Raw genomic sequence first — 16,913 nt, 5'->3', positions numbered from 1 at the left:
CGGGGCTAGAAGAAAGAATAAAGTCACGGCATATGTGGCCCACCATGAGGCTATCGCTGCCGCTTGCATGATCTATATGCACTTTCCAAGAAAGATTATGGGAAATAGATACACCTAAATATTTATAAAAAGGGACAGACTCAAGGCTACTATAATTAAGACGATATGAAGGTAAGGTGGTGTTACGACGAGAAACACGCATATACTTGCATTTTAAGTTTTTCCATGTTCCACCCGCTAGTCCATTCAAGAGCATGATTAACATTCGATTTAACAAGAACTACCTCAGAGTCACTATTAATAATGCAGTATACGACGCAGTCATCTGAAACAAAATATATTGTTTAACATAGGTTGTCAGGTAAGTCATTGATGTATATAAGAAAAAGCAGAGGCCCTTGTACAGACCCTTCTGTCGCTCCATATTCACAGGGAGAAGTGAAGGAAGAAGCGTTATTAGCGGCAAATAACTGTGAACGATTAGTGAGAAACGAATGCAGCCTCCTAAGAACGTTAGGGTCAAGGTTAAGTTTACTTAGTTTAAGAAAAAGTAGTTGATGAGAGACTTTGGAAACGCCTTTGAAAAATCGAGGAATATGAATGCGACAACAGAACCCCTCCCAAGGAGTGAATTTAAATCATGCGTGAAGGTCAAAAGCTATGTTTTACAAGAATACTTCCAAAATTCCTTTTGAATGCCAGTAAAAAAGTCATTAGAATCAAGGAATGATGCAAGGTGAGAGTAAATAACGTGCTCCATAAGTGAGATGGGTAATGTTGATCACCAGACATGTGCAAGGGAATCACCTTACCGACCTTCTAGGCATCTGGTATGCAGGTGTTTCTAGAGATTGCTTCAATAGGTGAGACATTATTATTGCGCTATATAATTTGGTTTTAGTCAAGAACTTTGAACTAATATTATCAACAGCATTTGATGAAAAAGTTTTTGTTAAAGATTATAGAATCCATCGGTAAAAATTCAGCACTGGTATATGCAGGGGTTACAACACACAGATTCAGGTGTCTAACAATATATGAGACAGATACTGCGTCATTTCCTTTCCCCCAAAACCAATTATTATTATTATTTTTGTAAATAGCTTGAACGAATACACCATTGAGGACATTTGTACATTAATTTGATTGGATTAGCTCGTCACTGGAGTCTTTGAGGCTAATGGATGAATTGTCGTTTTTGTTAAGTATGCTCCAAAATTGCCTAGGGTTATTTATTAAAAATGAAGGTAATGCGTCTGTGAGAAATACATCTTTAGCATACTTGAGTGCACTTTTATATTCAAGGGCCGCAGCCTGATAAGCAGTCCAACGTTCTTGGGAACTGGTTATGTTTCGCGGAATGGAACATGCGTTTTTTTCTTATTAGACAGCCGTCTTAACTATTTAGTGAACCATGGTGATTGTTGATTAGAGGTGATGACTAAGCGTGGAACATAATTTTTATTGAGCGCAGCAAATTTTTCTCTAAACAGGCTCCAATAAGCATTTACGCAGTGATCATGAAAGCTGTGTAACCATCCAGAAAACAGACAGTTCCCGAATAATATAATCAAAATCAACCTTTTTGCAACCATGATTGTGTTTACTGTGGTTTCTTGAATGGGGAATTGCGCAAGCCAGAAAATGAAGCAGTAGATGATCACTAAAACCCTGGCAAGTATGGTATGGGCTGTGAAAGATCTGGCGATGGGGTGAGCACCAAATCCAGAATATTAGACGCAGTAGGTGAAATTCGAGTTGCTTGCATTACAAGCTGGGTGAAGTTAAAATTACTGCACGAATTCAAGAACATGTCGTATTCACTTAAAGAAGGATCACAATAAGAACTCGCGTTAGACTGCTTTATGATGGGGAAATAAAATCGGCCAGTAAAATAAAGGTACTGCTCTGATAACGGACGGAAACCATATGGATGACATCAAGAAGTTCGTTAAAGGTGGGGGAGGTAGACGGCAGACGATAGCAAACGCCCAATATTAATTTCCTATAGCATGTGCGAATTTCGAGCAGGAAAAGGTAATGCGTTCACAAAGTGGATCGGAAAAGACATAACGGTATCAGTAACAGCTACAAGCACGTCTCCGCCAAAGCTGGGCCCTTTTTAACACCAATAAATGTTATAGCGCTTTTTACAGGTAAGCACTGCTATTTAGCTTCGCCGATAGCCAGGCTTCAGTCAGACATACAATGTGAGCATCGCAAACATTAACAAAAAAATATCGTATTAAGCTACTATGCTACGAATATTTGTGAACAAGAAAAACAGTGGACAATTGGCCGGGGACTTAGTTACGCTGCCCTTTCTGCAGTGCTGTTTGATAACAGATTCGGTCGGTGGCGCGGAGGCACTGTGGGTTCAATCATAGAATCCTCAGAACTTTTGGTCGGTAACGGGAAGGCGCTTGGGAATTCATGAACGGAATGATCAGAGTGATTGTAGGTGTAGCAATTATCTTTTATGAAAAGCTTGTAGAAGCGACGCTTGAATGTCAAAAGCTGGGATTTGCCAAATTCGGTCAGTTTTTTTCGAGCGTGACGGGTGATGAAATATAATCCTCAATAAACGTATTTTTTTCATCTCTCAGCTTAGAACTGTTAAGCAGTATATTCTGCTTTTCTTTGAAAGATGAAACGTTGGCAATAACTGGTCTGCCTTTTCCGATGCGAACCCACCGAGCCTGTATGCTCTATCGATCAAAATTTCAGAGGACGGAACTGACAAGCTGGATGAAAAAAAAACTGAATAGTTTTTCTTCTGAGTCTAGAACTCCGATTGCATGTGACGTATGCTACAGAATAGAGGGTTATCGCGACACTGCCTGTCTTTAAGCTCAGGCATCCTGATGCTGTTCTCACGCCCAATAAAAACACCGGAGTCCCGCCAGCTCTTCATTATAGGCAGCATATAAGGTCGCTGTTGACCCGGACCTTTCATGTGATGCAGGGACGACGAAGAGAAGGTGCCTGTCTTGCAGCCATGCGGAATCAGACGGGTCGTTGAAGTGGCAGGGCAGTCCACTGATATCACGGGTAGATGACGATAGTGGCGCGGCGCTGAAGAGAGCCCTTGCCGTAACCTGGACGAACAAGCCGAGCGGACTTGCTAGCCTATCCTGGTGTTGTTGTCACGCCAACTAATGGCGCCGGGGTCCCGCCTGCTCCTCATATAGGCCCCATTGATGTCGCTGTTGATCCGGATCTTTCATGTGATGGAAAGACGGCGATGAAAAGGAGTCTGTCTTGCGGTCATGCGGAATCAAACGTGTCGTTCAAGTGGCAGGGCAGCCTGTTGATATCACGGGTAGATGACAATAGCGGCGCGGCGATAAAGAGAGCCCATGTCGTCACCTGGACGAACAAGCAGAGCGGATTAGATAGCCGCAACCTGGTGCTTTTTTCATGCCGATAGGCTTGATGGTAAACTGCCTGAAAATACTCTACAATTGTCTTGATTTATTTAAAACTACTTTGAAGTATGTTTCAGGCAATTTAGTACCAGTTTTGAAACATCCAGCTTTCGTGAGCAGCTTTTGGTTATTGTACAGCATTAATCCGAGGTCGGTGCCTTCATTTCTAGTGAGCCTGAAGTCAATTTTTTGGACCAATGGAAGTATTTCTTGGCCATATGATGTTGAGATACTACAAAAACCGGAAATCTCGATCTTTTCATCAGTGCGATACTGAAATCGGCTTCAGGAATGAACAGACAGACAAGCTCAGAACGGAACCTGCGGGTAGAAAGGCCCCCACGTTTAATGCCTACGTTGCAGTTTATTCATCTGCAATATCATCGTCAGAATCAGTGCTGCTTGATGCATCAAAAACATCTGCTGCAGATGCAGCTGAATCCGAGAATGCACTGTCCCTGCGGCTGGCGCCTCCCCGCGGTGAACTACGCTGGAACTTCAACTTCAAGGGTTATAAAAATTGCCGCCTTGAAGGAAAAATACAAATTGCGCAATAAACAAAAGTAGAGCTACTAAACTACCCACTAGATAGCCCAAAAAGTCTTCGGCGAGCACGGCAGCACTGAAATTGCACTTCGAATACCCATATCACCGGATATTGATGCATACTGACGTGGTAACGAATAAGTTGAGGTTGCTATTGTTCCCCTCGCCCAATAGCCATCGCTACATAATTTTTCTGCTTAAAAAATTGGACTGAAAACAGTGCAAACATTAAGTAGAGTATTGCGCATTAAAAGGTAATCGTAATGCGTTCAACAACAGCTGATATTTGTACACCCATGTGTAGTTTCGTGGTGAAGACGCACCGCCACGAAATTTTCACCGCAGAATATCATTTTAGTTTTAATCAGGTATGTGTGCCAGTTTGAGCAATTCCGCATTTAACTCGTAATATTATGCCTGATGCTTTAAATGTAAGGCCAGATCTCTTCACTCCCACCATAATAATACGACATATTTTTACCAGTTCTTTTTTCAGTAATTGCACTTGGGGCCTACAGCCAATAATTGAATTACAGATTTTAGGGCTGTTGTTCTAGACAACTATGATAAGTCAACTAGGAGGACATGTGCACATTGTTTGATGCCTCCAAACAAGTGGTCACCAAGTTTAAGGAACACAATGTGCCTAACTGCATGTCACATGAAGGCTAAATTAGTATCTGCACACAAAAACTAGATCAGTTATGCTCTCTTCTTTATTTCTTATTCTGCTGCCATGTCCACAGCACTGCCTCTCTTTAGACAGTCCAATGCACAGACAGACTAATCTGCAGCTGTGCCCTCTTTATGGCCAGCGTACCCATTGAACAAATACATAAACAGCTGATAATGCACATAAGTAAAAGAATAAAGAGCAATGCAAATCAGGAGCAGAATATAAGAAAATAAAAAAAAATTGCTGAACAACTGACTTCTGTTTCTCACCGCCTCCTTAAATTCACTGATATTTGTTTTATTACTGGAAAGAGCATTCCAGAGCAATATGGCACAAGGCAAACGTGACTTAAGTATTAGTTATCCGAGGGTATATTAAAAATTTAGTTAAACTGCAACAAAAAGGCAAAGGTTCTGGTTCTCAATTTTCTACACAAAAAAAATCAGGTCCTAGGGCTGCGCAAGAGTTCACAGATTGAAGTAAACGGAAGTATTTCAAATCAGCACTGCTGGAGAGCTAATTAATGTGTTTGGAAACTAAAACGCTCTACAGCATTGTATCAACTCATGTGAGTTTACTAAAAAGAGACGGCTTTAGAATTAACGTTCAAGTGAATTAGTTCTGCATTATTAAGCCTAAACAGCACTCTGGCTTTGATTTTGTTGGTAGAACAAGTGCCAAGAGAGAGAGAGTTTATTGACGGGAAAGGCAGTGAGTTTGGTTGGAAAAATGAATATCTGGCCAGCTACTCTGCACTGAGAAAGGAGAAGAGGAGAAAAAAGAGGGCCACGATGGGGCTCATGATGATAATTGGAGGCAGATGAAAAAAGACTAAAAAGACACGGCACACTTTCTAACATCACAAAAGTGAATGAAGGCCCGTATTGCTAAAGTACTTGTCTTGGTGCACCCAAATGACATTTTTTTACGTGTGCACACAAGTGGCAAGAAATTTTGCCAAGGCAAGCATGTGTTACTAATTCTTTCTGGATCTTGCAAAATTATGAACAAACTCAATATTGCTGGTATGTGACAATAAGTACACTTTTCTATAAGACATCAAATGCAACTTCAAAGAATCATGTAAAATAACATACCTGCAAGGACTGTTTTCCCTCCTTATACTATAGAAATTAGTCATGCGTCCTACGCTATAACCCTTCTGTAAAGCGATGAAACTTTAGAACGTCTGCTTTCCGAAAAGTACATCACTTTTTAACATACTCCCCATCAGTAATGTTGTATATGCACCAGGTGTGCACTATTTGCATGCCGTTGCAAAAAAACAGGAAGAGCTGCGGATTACACCAATGGGGCATTCCTCTGCTGATCGCTTGGTCCCATGCAAAAAATGCAGCCTTCAAATATTCCTTCATCTTACAAAACAGCTTAAATTCTGATGGACTGAGCCATGGATTATAAAATCGATGAGACAAAACAGCCTCGTACATAACACATAGCATATTTACAAGTAACATGCAGAGACTAATGCCCAGAAAATGGAAGTAAATTGCTACTGGTGAGAACTGCGTCAAGAACTGATGTGCTCTTCGAAAAGTGTGCATTCCAAACTGTAATTTGAATTCAACACCCTTCATTTTCATCATTTCATAAAAATTTAAGGGGCTAAGAAGTGACTGAAGCGTGGCATGAGGATATGGTGGAAATTAATCTTACCAATAGTTTCAGAATCGAGCAATATTATCAAAGAAAAAAGGTTTTATGACTTCAATTTGGCAGAGAAAATAACATAAAGCAAACTGGAGTGCCATCTTGTGGTTAAACTTTTCTATTATCGGTGTATTTCACCACGTGACCACATTTCGGTAAAATACTACCTATGAGTGCATGAGGACTTTTTTTGTGTTTAAGCGGTGTTCTTTATATTTAATTATATTTTTCACTACCTCCAGTGCACTCTTCAAGAAGAAACAGCGCTCTCATCGAATTGCCCATTACGTACTTTGAACTGTTGATGGCAGATGGTGCCAGGGTGTTTTGAATTTTAGTTTAACTGGTAACCACAGTCTAGTAAAACTCCGTTAAATATCAACTTTGGATGCGAAAACTCAATTAGGCACTATTCTAGGGTAAAACTGTTCAATTTTTTTTGCTCCTGGGACAATATTAGCTTGCAGTTCATCATCTTATCCCACCGTGCAATCACTGTTGCGATCACTGATCATGGTTTCCAGCATGGACACACACACTGATCAAAAAATTCTCGGTAAAAATCTTTTAATGCTCCTATGCAGAAAGGTTACGATATCTAGCACCTTGGGCAGTTAGTGTTTTGTTGCAGTGAAAAAAAACTGTGATCTTCATTTGAGTTGTTGGTCCATTTAACAGCCAAGAAGGCAGAAATTACTCAACATGTGTCATGCTACGGGGAAATACTGTTCAGAAATATCTGCACAATGCTGAAAATTTGGACTAGAAGGGCAGCAGCGTGGACGGCTAACAATGCATTCAGAAGGTGTATGCAGCCAACTGTGCACATTCACATCTATTTTGAAGAGCAGCGTGTGAAATCACGCTTGTATTTCGCGCAAAATATCTGTCGACTAGTCTAGGGAAAGGAGAGTAGGAGGGGTATGAGGTGCAACCGACATGTGTACTGCAACATTGCTCATCAATACATGATTTATTTCTTTTTATCCTGATCGAAAGCTCATTAATGCTCCTGTAACAAGAGCAATCTCAATGGCTATTGAGTCAATGACCATCAAAAATTTTGAGGGCCATCCAGATGCATCGCTGCCACATGGCAAATTTCAATGACCGCTGAGTGAGTAGTGAACATGCGATCGGACAGATGGCGCTAGGTGTACCAACATTTAAAAAAAATCGAAGCTTGAAGTCAAACAAGCTGAATGCTAGGGTAAGTGGTATTTACATTCAGACTTTTTTCGGAAAGGACTATTCAAATACTGCAAAGTTCCGCTCAATCTGGAGAAAGCGATGGCAGCGCGACGATGGACAGCGATGCGCGCTGTCAAAAGCATTCACGTTTCGCCGGCGATGCTACCGCAGATCAACGATCATCTTTGTCGTGTTCATAGCTGCTGTCGTTACAGCATTTGCGGGGCACCTCTTGGTCTTTGTTATCAAAAAAAGGCTCCAACAATTGAAAAAAACAACAAAAAAGAAGCGAAACACCGCTGAAATAGCGGCCATTCCATCAAATATCGACTCTTCTGTTAGCGCCGAGTGCGCGATTGAAAAAACAAAAAACTTGGATGACGCCTATTAAGAGTAGAACGCGAATGGGTTATCGGGCCGCCGCCACTTATCAGCAGACACAATCTGCGGCCTCGTGTGGGGAGTGGGCTGGTGCCGTTTTGCTGCTTAACGACAGCCACCATCGACCACATTGGGTGGGGTAGGGATGCCAGTTCTGGCCATTGACATAACCGCTGTCAAGGGCAGCACCAAGAGCGATGCGACAGAGCCGCGCAGCAAAAATCCAACCACGCTGTATGTAGCATGCCTGATAGCTTATTTGTCTCGCCTTTATTTATGGTGCGATGCGTTGGTTTCGATTCCAAGTCAGCCCCCCCCCCCCCCCTCTTCGGATTTTCAAATTTTGGAAAATAGGTCGACTTGCAGTTGTGTAAATACGGTAAGCTACTTGCAGAGGCCGTGCATGCTGTAAATTCAAGAGTACTGCCCTGCAAGCCTACCACAGTAGCTTAGTGGGTGTGGTGTTTGGCTGCTGAGTGGAAGAATGTGGGATTGAATCCTGGCTGCAGTGGCAACATCTCTATGTGAAGGAAATGCAGAAGGTACCTTGCCCTGCAGTTTGCCATTTTAGAGCACGTTAAAGAACTCCAGGTGTGCAAAATTCATCTTGAACTCCCAGTTACGGCACCTTTCATAACCCACGTGGTACTTTGGGACGTTAAACACCACATACCATATGCTAGTTGTCCTGCACAAAGATTTTCCTGTTAGCTAGAATCTAGCTGCAAATACAGCCACTCGTCGGAGCTATCACCTCTACATGACACTTTGCACCTAAAGTAAACTGGCTGCAAATGAAGGCAGAGATTTTTTCCTTGCAAGTCTCCGCAACGAACACATGGTTGCCCAAATGCACCCACCTCTGAGTTTTCGTTCTTGCTTATGTTACGAGACAGTACACACCAGCCGTGTGGATGCACCTCAAAGGATGAGGTGATCTCCCGATCATTATCATTCGGGAAGTCAAAGATGAGCTCAACCCTGTTGCGGTGTGAAGTGAAGTTATGTGCACTGCAGTCTCCTATGTGGTAGGCTGCTTTCTCAGAGGCCCGCCAACGGTACATCTGTGGGAGCTGCACATCAAAAGAAAATTAATAGGACCACGATAAACGATGTGCCATGAAACAGTCACATTAAGCACTCAAGTGCAACTTCGCAACAATGTTACTGCTCTCAACAATTTCTCAAGGTTTGCTATATTTGGGAGACTACGTAAAACTAGCATTCAACCAAATCAACCTGCCAGCAAAATGAAAATTTTAAGATAGAACCAACACACTACAATTCCTTCTTTGGGCAATTTCTTTTTCCCTTCTGTAGAAATAAGATAAACATAAGTAAACATAAAGGGCATATACGATAGAGCCATGATATAGTAAACCGCCAAGAAGTGAGGTTATGATTTAAGTTAAGAAATAACACGGTCCTGATGAAATTCCCACAGACATGCATATATTTTTCCCATTAAAGTGAAGATGGATGTAGTGTAGAAACAAATATACTTTAGTAGAACGTTCTTCTGGGCTAGTTGGTTTCTTTTCAAAAAAGGCAAGAAATTGCGGAAATGGACGAGGACAGGAAGTCAAAAAATGCGGCCCCACTGAACCTGTAGATTCGCATTTGTTTTCTTTACCTCCTGTCGCTTCCCGTCCATGTCCATAGTTTCTAATCTTTCTCAAAATTAAATAAAGCTTAGAAAAAAATCTATAATTCACTACACTCAGATTACAACGCGAATAGAACCTAGTCAACCTTTAGAAAGCCATTCATGATACAGCCACATTCTGAAAGCTGTTTTTCATCTAACAAATGCCTTTGTACTGTCCAAAAGCAATTTCTCACTACAGTCATTCCATGCAGACGCGCCAATTTCATGACATGTTAGATTCGGTTGAAAAGTCCAAATAGGAGCGCAGAAGCCTTCTTTTGAAGGAAAAATATTTTTTCCTCGAAATGTCGTGTTCCAAAGTGTCAGAAAATGCCTTAATCTGGGCATCTTTAGAATAAAATTGTTGAGGAACCGTTCCTTGCCGCAAAAGTCGGCAGAGGCACTTAAGGCTGCTTACGTGTGAGAAGGTAAAAGCCCACTCACTCACTTCGTGAGCACAGTCGCCGTGCGTTGCGGCGTGATGGGCAGAGGGTATCGCATTGCCACGTAGGCGGCAACGCTCTACCTCTACATGGCTGTTCGAAGTAGCTGCTGCAGCACTGCTGTACACGTTCTACTCTACGCAATGCGGCGTGATGTAAACCTATACACACAGCTTACAATACTACCTGTATCTATGTAGCCATTTCCGAGACGCCATGCAAACTTCATGAACGCAGTCACCACCCTACCGGGTTTTCCAGTGAAACAGCGGAACGGCACAAGGCCAGAGGACAAGAAAGGACGATACACAGCGCTGACTAACAACGGAATGTTTATTCAGTGAGCCATGCTCATAAAGGCGCCAGGGAGACTGAAAAAACAGAAAAAACACAAACAAAACCGTGACAGATATCCCTCCAACCAGGCACGAATTTGATAACACAAGGCTAACACGTGTGCAAAAATTCATGTTCTTTCTGCAAGATGTGTCCCTGGCGCCTTTATAAGCATGGCTCACTGAATAAACATTCTGTTGTTAGTCAGCGCTGTGTATCGTCCTTTCTTGTCCTCTGGCCTTGTGCCGTTGCGCTGTTTCACTGGCAATCATGTCAGACCAACGTGCCCATCAGTTATTGTTGTACCCTACCGGGGCTTGTGCCTCCCTTCCTCACCAGCTTCTACATCAAATCGCATTTGGTTGCGCTTACCGCCTGCATAAAGAGGCAATCTTTTAGAGGCACCATTGAGTGCTGTGACACATACACACAGACATGTTTTCGCCCAATGGCGCAAGTAAGGTTTTCGCCTTAAAATCTTGTCTCCACACAGAGACAGGTATTGGGATGCCCTGTCCTGCGCAGAAAGATAAACCGCTGATGATGGCATTTAAAAAAATTAGAATTTTGCAATTTTTGCAAAAAAGGTTGAGTCTAAATTTTGGGACACAAATTTTTTGCGGTGTTTTTCTAAACTTTGTAACAGCATTGTTTGTTTTAAATATAAAAATTGCCCTCGCATTGTAGTTTAAATTAAAGTATTAACACGATTGTAAGTGGACGCCCACATATCGCATGCCAGAAAAAAAAGCTTGGAGGTCGTTTAACTTTGGCGTTTAACAGTAGAGCGCGACTACCTCATACGGCCACCGCCGCTTATTGTCAGCTGTTATCAGCTGCCAAATGTGGAGCTGCCCCTGAGCGCGTTACAAAATAGAAAATGTATTAGTCACTGTATTACTCATCTACACATGGGTCATCGTCCTCACTAGCGCTGCCGTTGTGATCGCTGCTGCACTCCCACAGCACGTTGTTCTACCATCGTCGTGCAGCAAAATCCCGCATGTCTCAAACAGCTGCACTACGATATAACGTGGAAAAGCTGAAAAGTTTGCTTCCCTGCGGCTGCAACACCCGTTGCGAACGTCGGACTTGATCCCCGCCGCGCTGTTCGTTTCTTCGTCATAAAGAATGACAGCCTTCTGGAAAGTAGCCGTGAACAAGCGCCAGGTGCTTACCGGACTCTGAGCACAAATGAAGACTGGCGAAGCACTACATTAAAAACTTGTACAACGCGGCCCGCTGTCAAATGCTTCAGAGCCAAAGAGAAACTAAGTATGAGCGGCGTCAGCGCTACCGTCAGCTACTGACACTCACCGGCACCGACGCCGTTCCAAGTGGCGGTGCCGCCGCAATTGGAACAGTGGCCCTTCTATAAACTATTGACACTCCCTTGTGCACCCAGTGTACAGTTGAAAGAAAAAAAACTGTACCACACATAAGCTTCTCCTTTAGGAGTAAAAAGCGATTGTGTTATCAGTCCTCCCCCCCTCCCGCATATCAGCAGCCGCAATCTGCAGCCACATGTGGGGAAGTGAGGTGGAGGAGGTGCCAGTTTGCTGCTTATCAGCAGCCACCATCATTTGCGGAGTTTGGGAACGAGTGCCGTTTCCGCACATTGGCATAGCAGCTGTTCAAGGCCAGCAGCAAGAGAGATGCGACGGAGCCGCGCAGCAAAAATGCAACCACGCTTTGGCATTCCCGATATCTCGTTTGGCTGTCCTTTATTTATGGTGGCATGCTTTGGTTTCGATTGTAAGTCAGCCCCATTTCGGACTTTCAAATTAAAAAAAATATGTCGCCTCACAATCGTGTAGATACGGTAAGTGCAAATTTCTCGATTTCAGTTAGCCACATTGAGGGCTAAGAAACGGCACGTGCACAATGGCGCGCAGCAAAACAAGTATAGCAAAATGTTCTACTCATCTGCCCTATCTACATGATTGTAGTTGACCTATTTTTCAAAATTTGAAATCCGAAGTTGGGGTGGACGTAAAATTGAAATGAAAGCATAGCACCATAAATAAAGGCGAGACAAACGAGATATCAGGCATGCTACATACAGCGTGGTTGCATTTTTGCTGCGCGGCACCGTCGCATCGCTCTCGGTGCTGGCCTTGAGCAGCTGCTATGTCAACGGGCAGAACTGGCATGCCCACACAGCGCGAGGCGGCCGATGGTGCCTGTCAATAAGCAGAAAACCGGCACCAGCCCACTCCCCACACATTAGCCCCATGCACCTGGAGAATATCCTTGGACCCTGGAGGGACGCGGCTTCAGGTGTGAGTGGGACAAGAGCATTTTTCGCGTTATCAAAAGACACGAGTTTGGTGGATATTATTTGATGTGTGTGTGCGTGCCTGTGTGTGCGCGTGTGTGTATGTGCTTGATATCACCATTCACACTTTTTTTCTATTCTCTTTTTTCAGCAGCATCCTCTCTAATCTTCTCTTCTTTCACCCCTTCCTGGAGTAGCATGCCTGGCCGAAAACCAGACAGACCTCTCCTGTTCCATCAAGGTCCCTCCTCCCCCGCACACGTGGCCGCAGATTGGGTCTGCTGATAAGCGGCGACGGCCCGATAGCGCATTCACGCTCTACTCTTATTAGCTGTCGCACAAGTTTTTTTTGTTCAATTTTAACCGCGCACTCGGTGCTCAACGGAGCATCGATAGTTGATGGAAGGGCCGCTGTTCCAATTGCGGCGGCACCCCCCCTTCCGGAACCGGAGCCGGGGAGTCTCTGTAGCGAACAGAAAAGTCGACGTCGCTCACGCGGTTTCTCTTTGGCTCTGGCGCATTCGACTACTACCAGCCGCGTTTCACAAGTTTTTAATGTAGAACTTAATCATTCGTCATTTGTGCTCTGGGTACGGTAAGTGACCAACGCTCGTTCACGGCTACATTCAAGATGGCTGTCATTCTTTACGCCGAAGAAGCGAACAACTGCGTGCCGGGCCGCAATTTCGTTGTTTGCAATGGGTGAGACTAGTGTGCCAGCTGCAGCGAGGCTAAATTTTCAGCCTTTCCACGCGATGATGCTATATGGCTGTTTGCGAAGTGCGGTATTTAACTGCCCCACAATGTTACAATTATCAGCTGTGGAACCGCTGCAGTGATCAGGACGGCAGCGCTAGTGAGGACGATGGTGCAAGTGTGGACGAGTAGACCAGTGACTAATATTAATAATTGTAATTGAATTTTGGAGCAAAGAACTGGCGGAGTATTTGTCTCATATATCGTTGGACACCTGAACCGCGCCGTAAGGGAGGGGATAATGAAGGTTGTGAAAGAACAAAGGAAAAAAGAGGTGCCCGTAGTAGAGGGTTCGGAAATAAGTTTGACCACCTGAGGATCTTTAACGTGCACTGACATCGCACAGTACACGGGCGCCTTAGCGTTTTGCCTCCATAAAAACGCAGCCGCCACAATCAGATTCGAGCCAGGGAACTCCGGATTAGTAGCCGAGCGCAGTAACCCCTGATCCAACGCGGTGGGTCTGGTGAGGAATACATTTTCGCTTTGGATTGTGCCCACGGGTGCTACCTCGCTATACAGCCGATAGCGGCTTGCGATAAGCGGAGGCCGCAGGATAGAGCTATCGCATTGTATTCTTTTTCAACCTTTTTTCAGAAATGAAATGGGGGACGGATGGTCGACTTACACTCGAGTCAACATACAATCGCGAAAATGCCGTAATTAGTTTCACATATAAAAAAATTGAAAAAGTACTTTTGCTGTTGCCGATAAATCATTTCTAAACGGATTCACATCAATGTGGTGCCAGCATCTGCTACAGGCAGGTAAAACATCGCTTCTATTTCTGGTCTCACTCATTGCATTATTAGCTGTCATCAGCGTTGAACATTATGTGAAAAGACAACCCAATAAAGCGGTTTCACCATTTCAATAAATCTTAACGAATACGGTAGGGTGGAATGCTTGCGGTCTACTGGGCACATCCTGCAATTCACTATAGTTTTGACCAAAACGGAGGATTTAAAAAGGCAGTCCATGCCTGTTAGACAAATAAGAATTTTTGATTTACATTAGGCTTCACAAATGAATCCGCTTGACCAGATGAATTAACTTCCAAAGCTGTGATGCATTGTGAACACAATGGTTAATAAATATGTTTGTATTTAAATAAATGGAATGCCCTGTATTTGCATGTCGTTCTGTAGACATATCAAACATAATAAAGAGAGGGAAAAATGCCTGTACGGTAATGTCATTTTTCCTTACTTGAATATATAATCCAAAAGACATAATACAACGTTCCACCAGACATTGTTTAATTTATGACCAGAAAAGCTATGAAAATTAATGAAACATTTAAATTCCAACTGCTTAGGAGAGTTATTCTTCTTACTGCAGGAATAATTAGATATCCCAGGCTGCTAAAGCAGCACCTGCCTTTTCAAACTCAAGTGGAAGACGATGCCCTCTTCGAATACCAGTATACTCGTATGCATCGTCTGCTAACCAAATGCCATCAAAAGACTTGCACTCGGCCACAGCAGACGCCGCCCCGCGTTGCCACTAGGGTAGGTGCCCTGTCTCCACACCAATGCAACTCATTTTAAAAAAGAGTTTCTCACAATCAACAAAAACTACTTTTTCAAGTTTCTGATATGTAAAAATAATTGACTCGTTTGACCAATTAGCTTTTTTCTTTTGTCAAAACTGTTGTCCACATGACATTTCTTGACCATCGATACGGCTATTTTCGCAAAAATAGAGATCCCTGCAATAAAAAAGCAAACCGCTAGGGAAGTCTTTAATGCAAACAAAACTATTGATAATGTTTTAGAAAACACTACAGAAAAAGTACTTTGCCAAACCTTAGACTCAAAATTTACATAAAAATGCGGAAACATTAAAATGTTTTTCGTGTTCAGCGCTTTTATTTTGAACCAAAATTGCGACAAGCACAGCATACCTTTTGGGCCATGACAGGGCACCTCAATAGCTGCCTACATGCCGAGACAAATTTTTGCAGCAAGGAACAGTTCCTGAACAGTAATTGCCTAAATTTCCAATATTAAGGCAATTTCTGGCACTTTGGAGAATATTATTGGGAGAAAATATTTTTTCTTCCTCAAACGAAGGCCTCTATACTTCTTATTAGACATGTTTTAACTAATATGAAAATTTTCAGTCAAATCTAAAATATGAAGAAATTGGTGCGCATCATTTTGCGTAGAATGACGCACTAGCGAGAGCCCACCTGCCAGCGACACTGGCGTCAGCAATTTTAGTTAGGTACAGGAGCCGAAGGTGATTTGTGAAAGCTTGAGTACCTATGCAGTTTTGAAGAATGAGTAGAATGTGGTGACCAGGTCGCGATGGTTAGGCATGCTCAGGGATATTAAAGTATGAAAGGATATCCTGGATCGAAAAGGCACCAGTGCTGAAGGACCAAATTAACGCTGACAAAGTGACTGAAGTCGAAAAATGCAGAGCCTGCCTTGGCTCTCAATGTCATTACTTTCACAAATAGTACAGGACTGTCAGAGAAGGTGAATACCACTTGTGTGGGTGGCTTGTTCTAATCAAAACAAAACATACACAATTCAAAATAATTCCATTAACATGAAAGCAAAAGAAGCTGCCAACTGATATGGTGAGTTTACTGATATAGTGAAATTTGCTTGCAGTGCTCGCAACTTCCCCAATACACTGTGGTTCTACTACATTTCAGTAAACGAAACAATGTTCCTGCCAACCCCTTTGAAAATGTGACCTGCCCAGAAAATACCTGAACAATAACCAATATACCCCCTTCCCAAAAGCACACACATCACCAATATCTTCAAAGAAAGCAGCTGAAATACAATTGCACTTACAATGTTATAGCAATCATACCACCACTGGCGCAACCGAAACTTAAGTGAGGTGAAAATAAAGGTTGCATGCAATACAGATGTCCGAAGTGATGTACACTTGATTATCCATCACTTTTCACAATTATCCCTCCCCCCCCAAGACACAATACATCCCGACTCCGCCAGCTACCGAAACTGTCTGATTTGACATCTTTTCATTAGTTAGGGTCCTTATTTGTTCAATCAATATCTTCACTTTTCCTACCCTTTCATTTATTCTGCTGCCTAGGTGCACTTGTCACCTGTACCTGGCTCAGGCTGAGCATGACTCCTCTGGCAATCTACCCACAAGCATTCTGCTTGCATGGAGCAGCAAAGAACATGCACTGCACAAAGTGGAAGCGATAAATTGTCATTGTTCTGCAGTAAAAATGAGGCTATGTGTTTTGTGACCAGAAAGTGCACTCCCAACCATTTATGTCAAGGTACTCATTGACAAAATGTTTGGGCACCTCAAAATTTTGTTACAGTAATAAACGTGGTTGTGGGAGAAAAAATCTTCCCATGCAAACAAATAAGAGGTAACTATTGGCTGTGTTGTATATCAGCTATGCTATTCTAAAATTTCAATTATGGTTGAGTTTCTTCAGGAATATATTCAAAGCAATCGAAAACATTACCTGGTTTCTTTCAGGAGTAGCAAAAAAACACCAAATCAGAGCCTCATATTCAGTGCTAGCAAAACAGAGTTCACTCAAGGGCACATA

At 42.9% G+C, this 16,913-nt stretch overlaps 1 protein-coding gene across 1 annotated transcript in view; it reads right to left on the bottom strand.

Moving 5' to 3' along the window:
- Positions 1 to 16,913, bottom strand: part of LOC144108822 (DDB1- and CUL4-associated factor 10-like) — a 45,710-nt gene that overhangs the window by 5,379 nt on the left and 23,418 nt on the right. The window contains exon 5 of the mRNA XM_077642003.1: positions 8,754 to 8,966. Within this exon, the coding sequence (XP_077498129.1) occupies positions 8,754 to 8,966 (213 nt within the window). The remainder of the gene's footprint in view (positions 1 to 8,753; positions 8,967 to 16,913) is intronic.

This window comes from Amblyomma americanum, chromosome 10 (assembly GCF_052857255.1).
Source record: "Amblyomma americanum isolate KBUSLIRL-KWMA chromosome 10, ASM5285725v1, whole genome shotgun sequence".
NCBI classification, from domain to species: domain Eukaryota; kingdom Metazoa; phylum Arthropoda; class Arachnida; order Ixodida; family Ixodidae; genus Amblyomma; species Amblyomma americanum.
The sequence above is the reverse complement of the archived record's forward strand: the minus strand, read 5'-3'. Positions and strand labels throughout refer to the sequence as shown.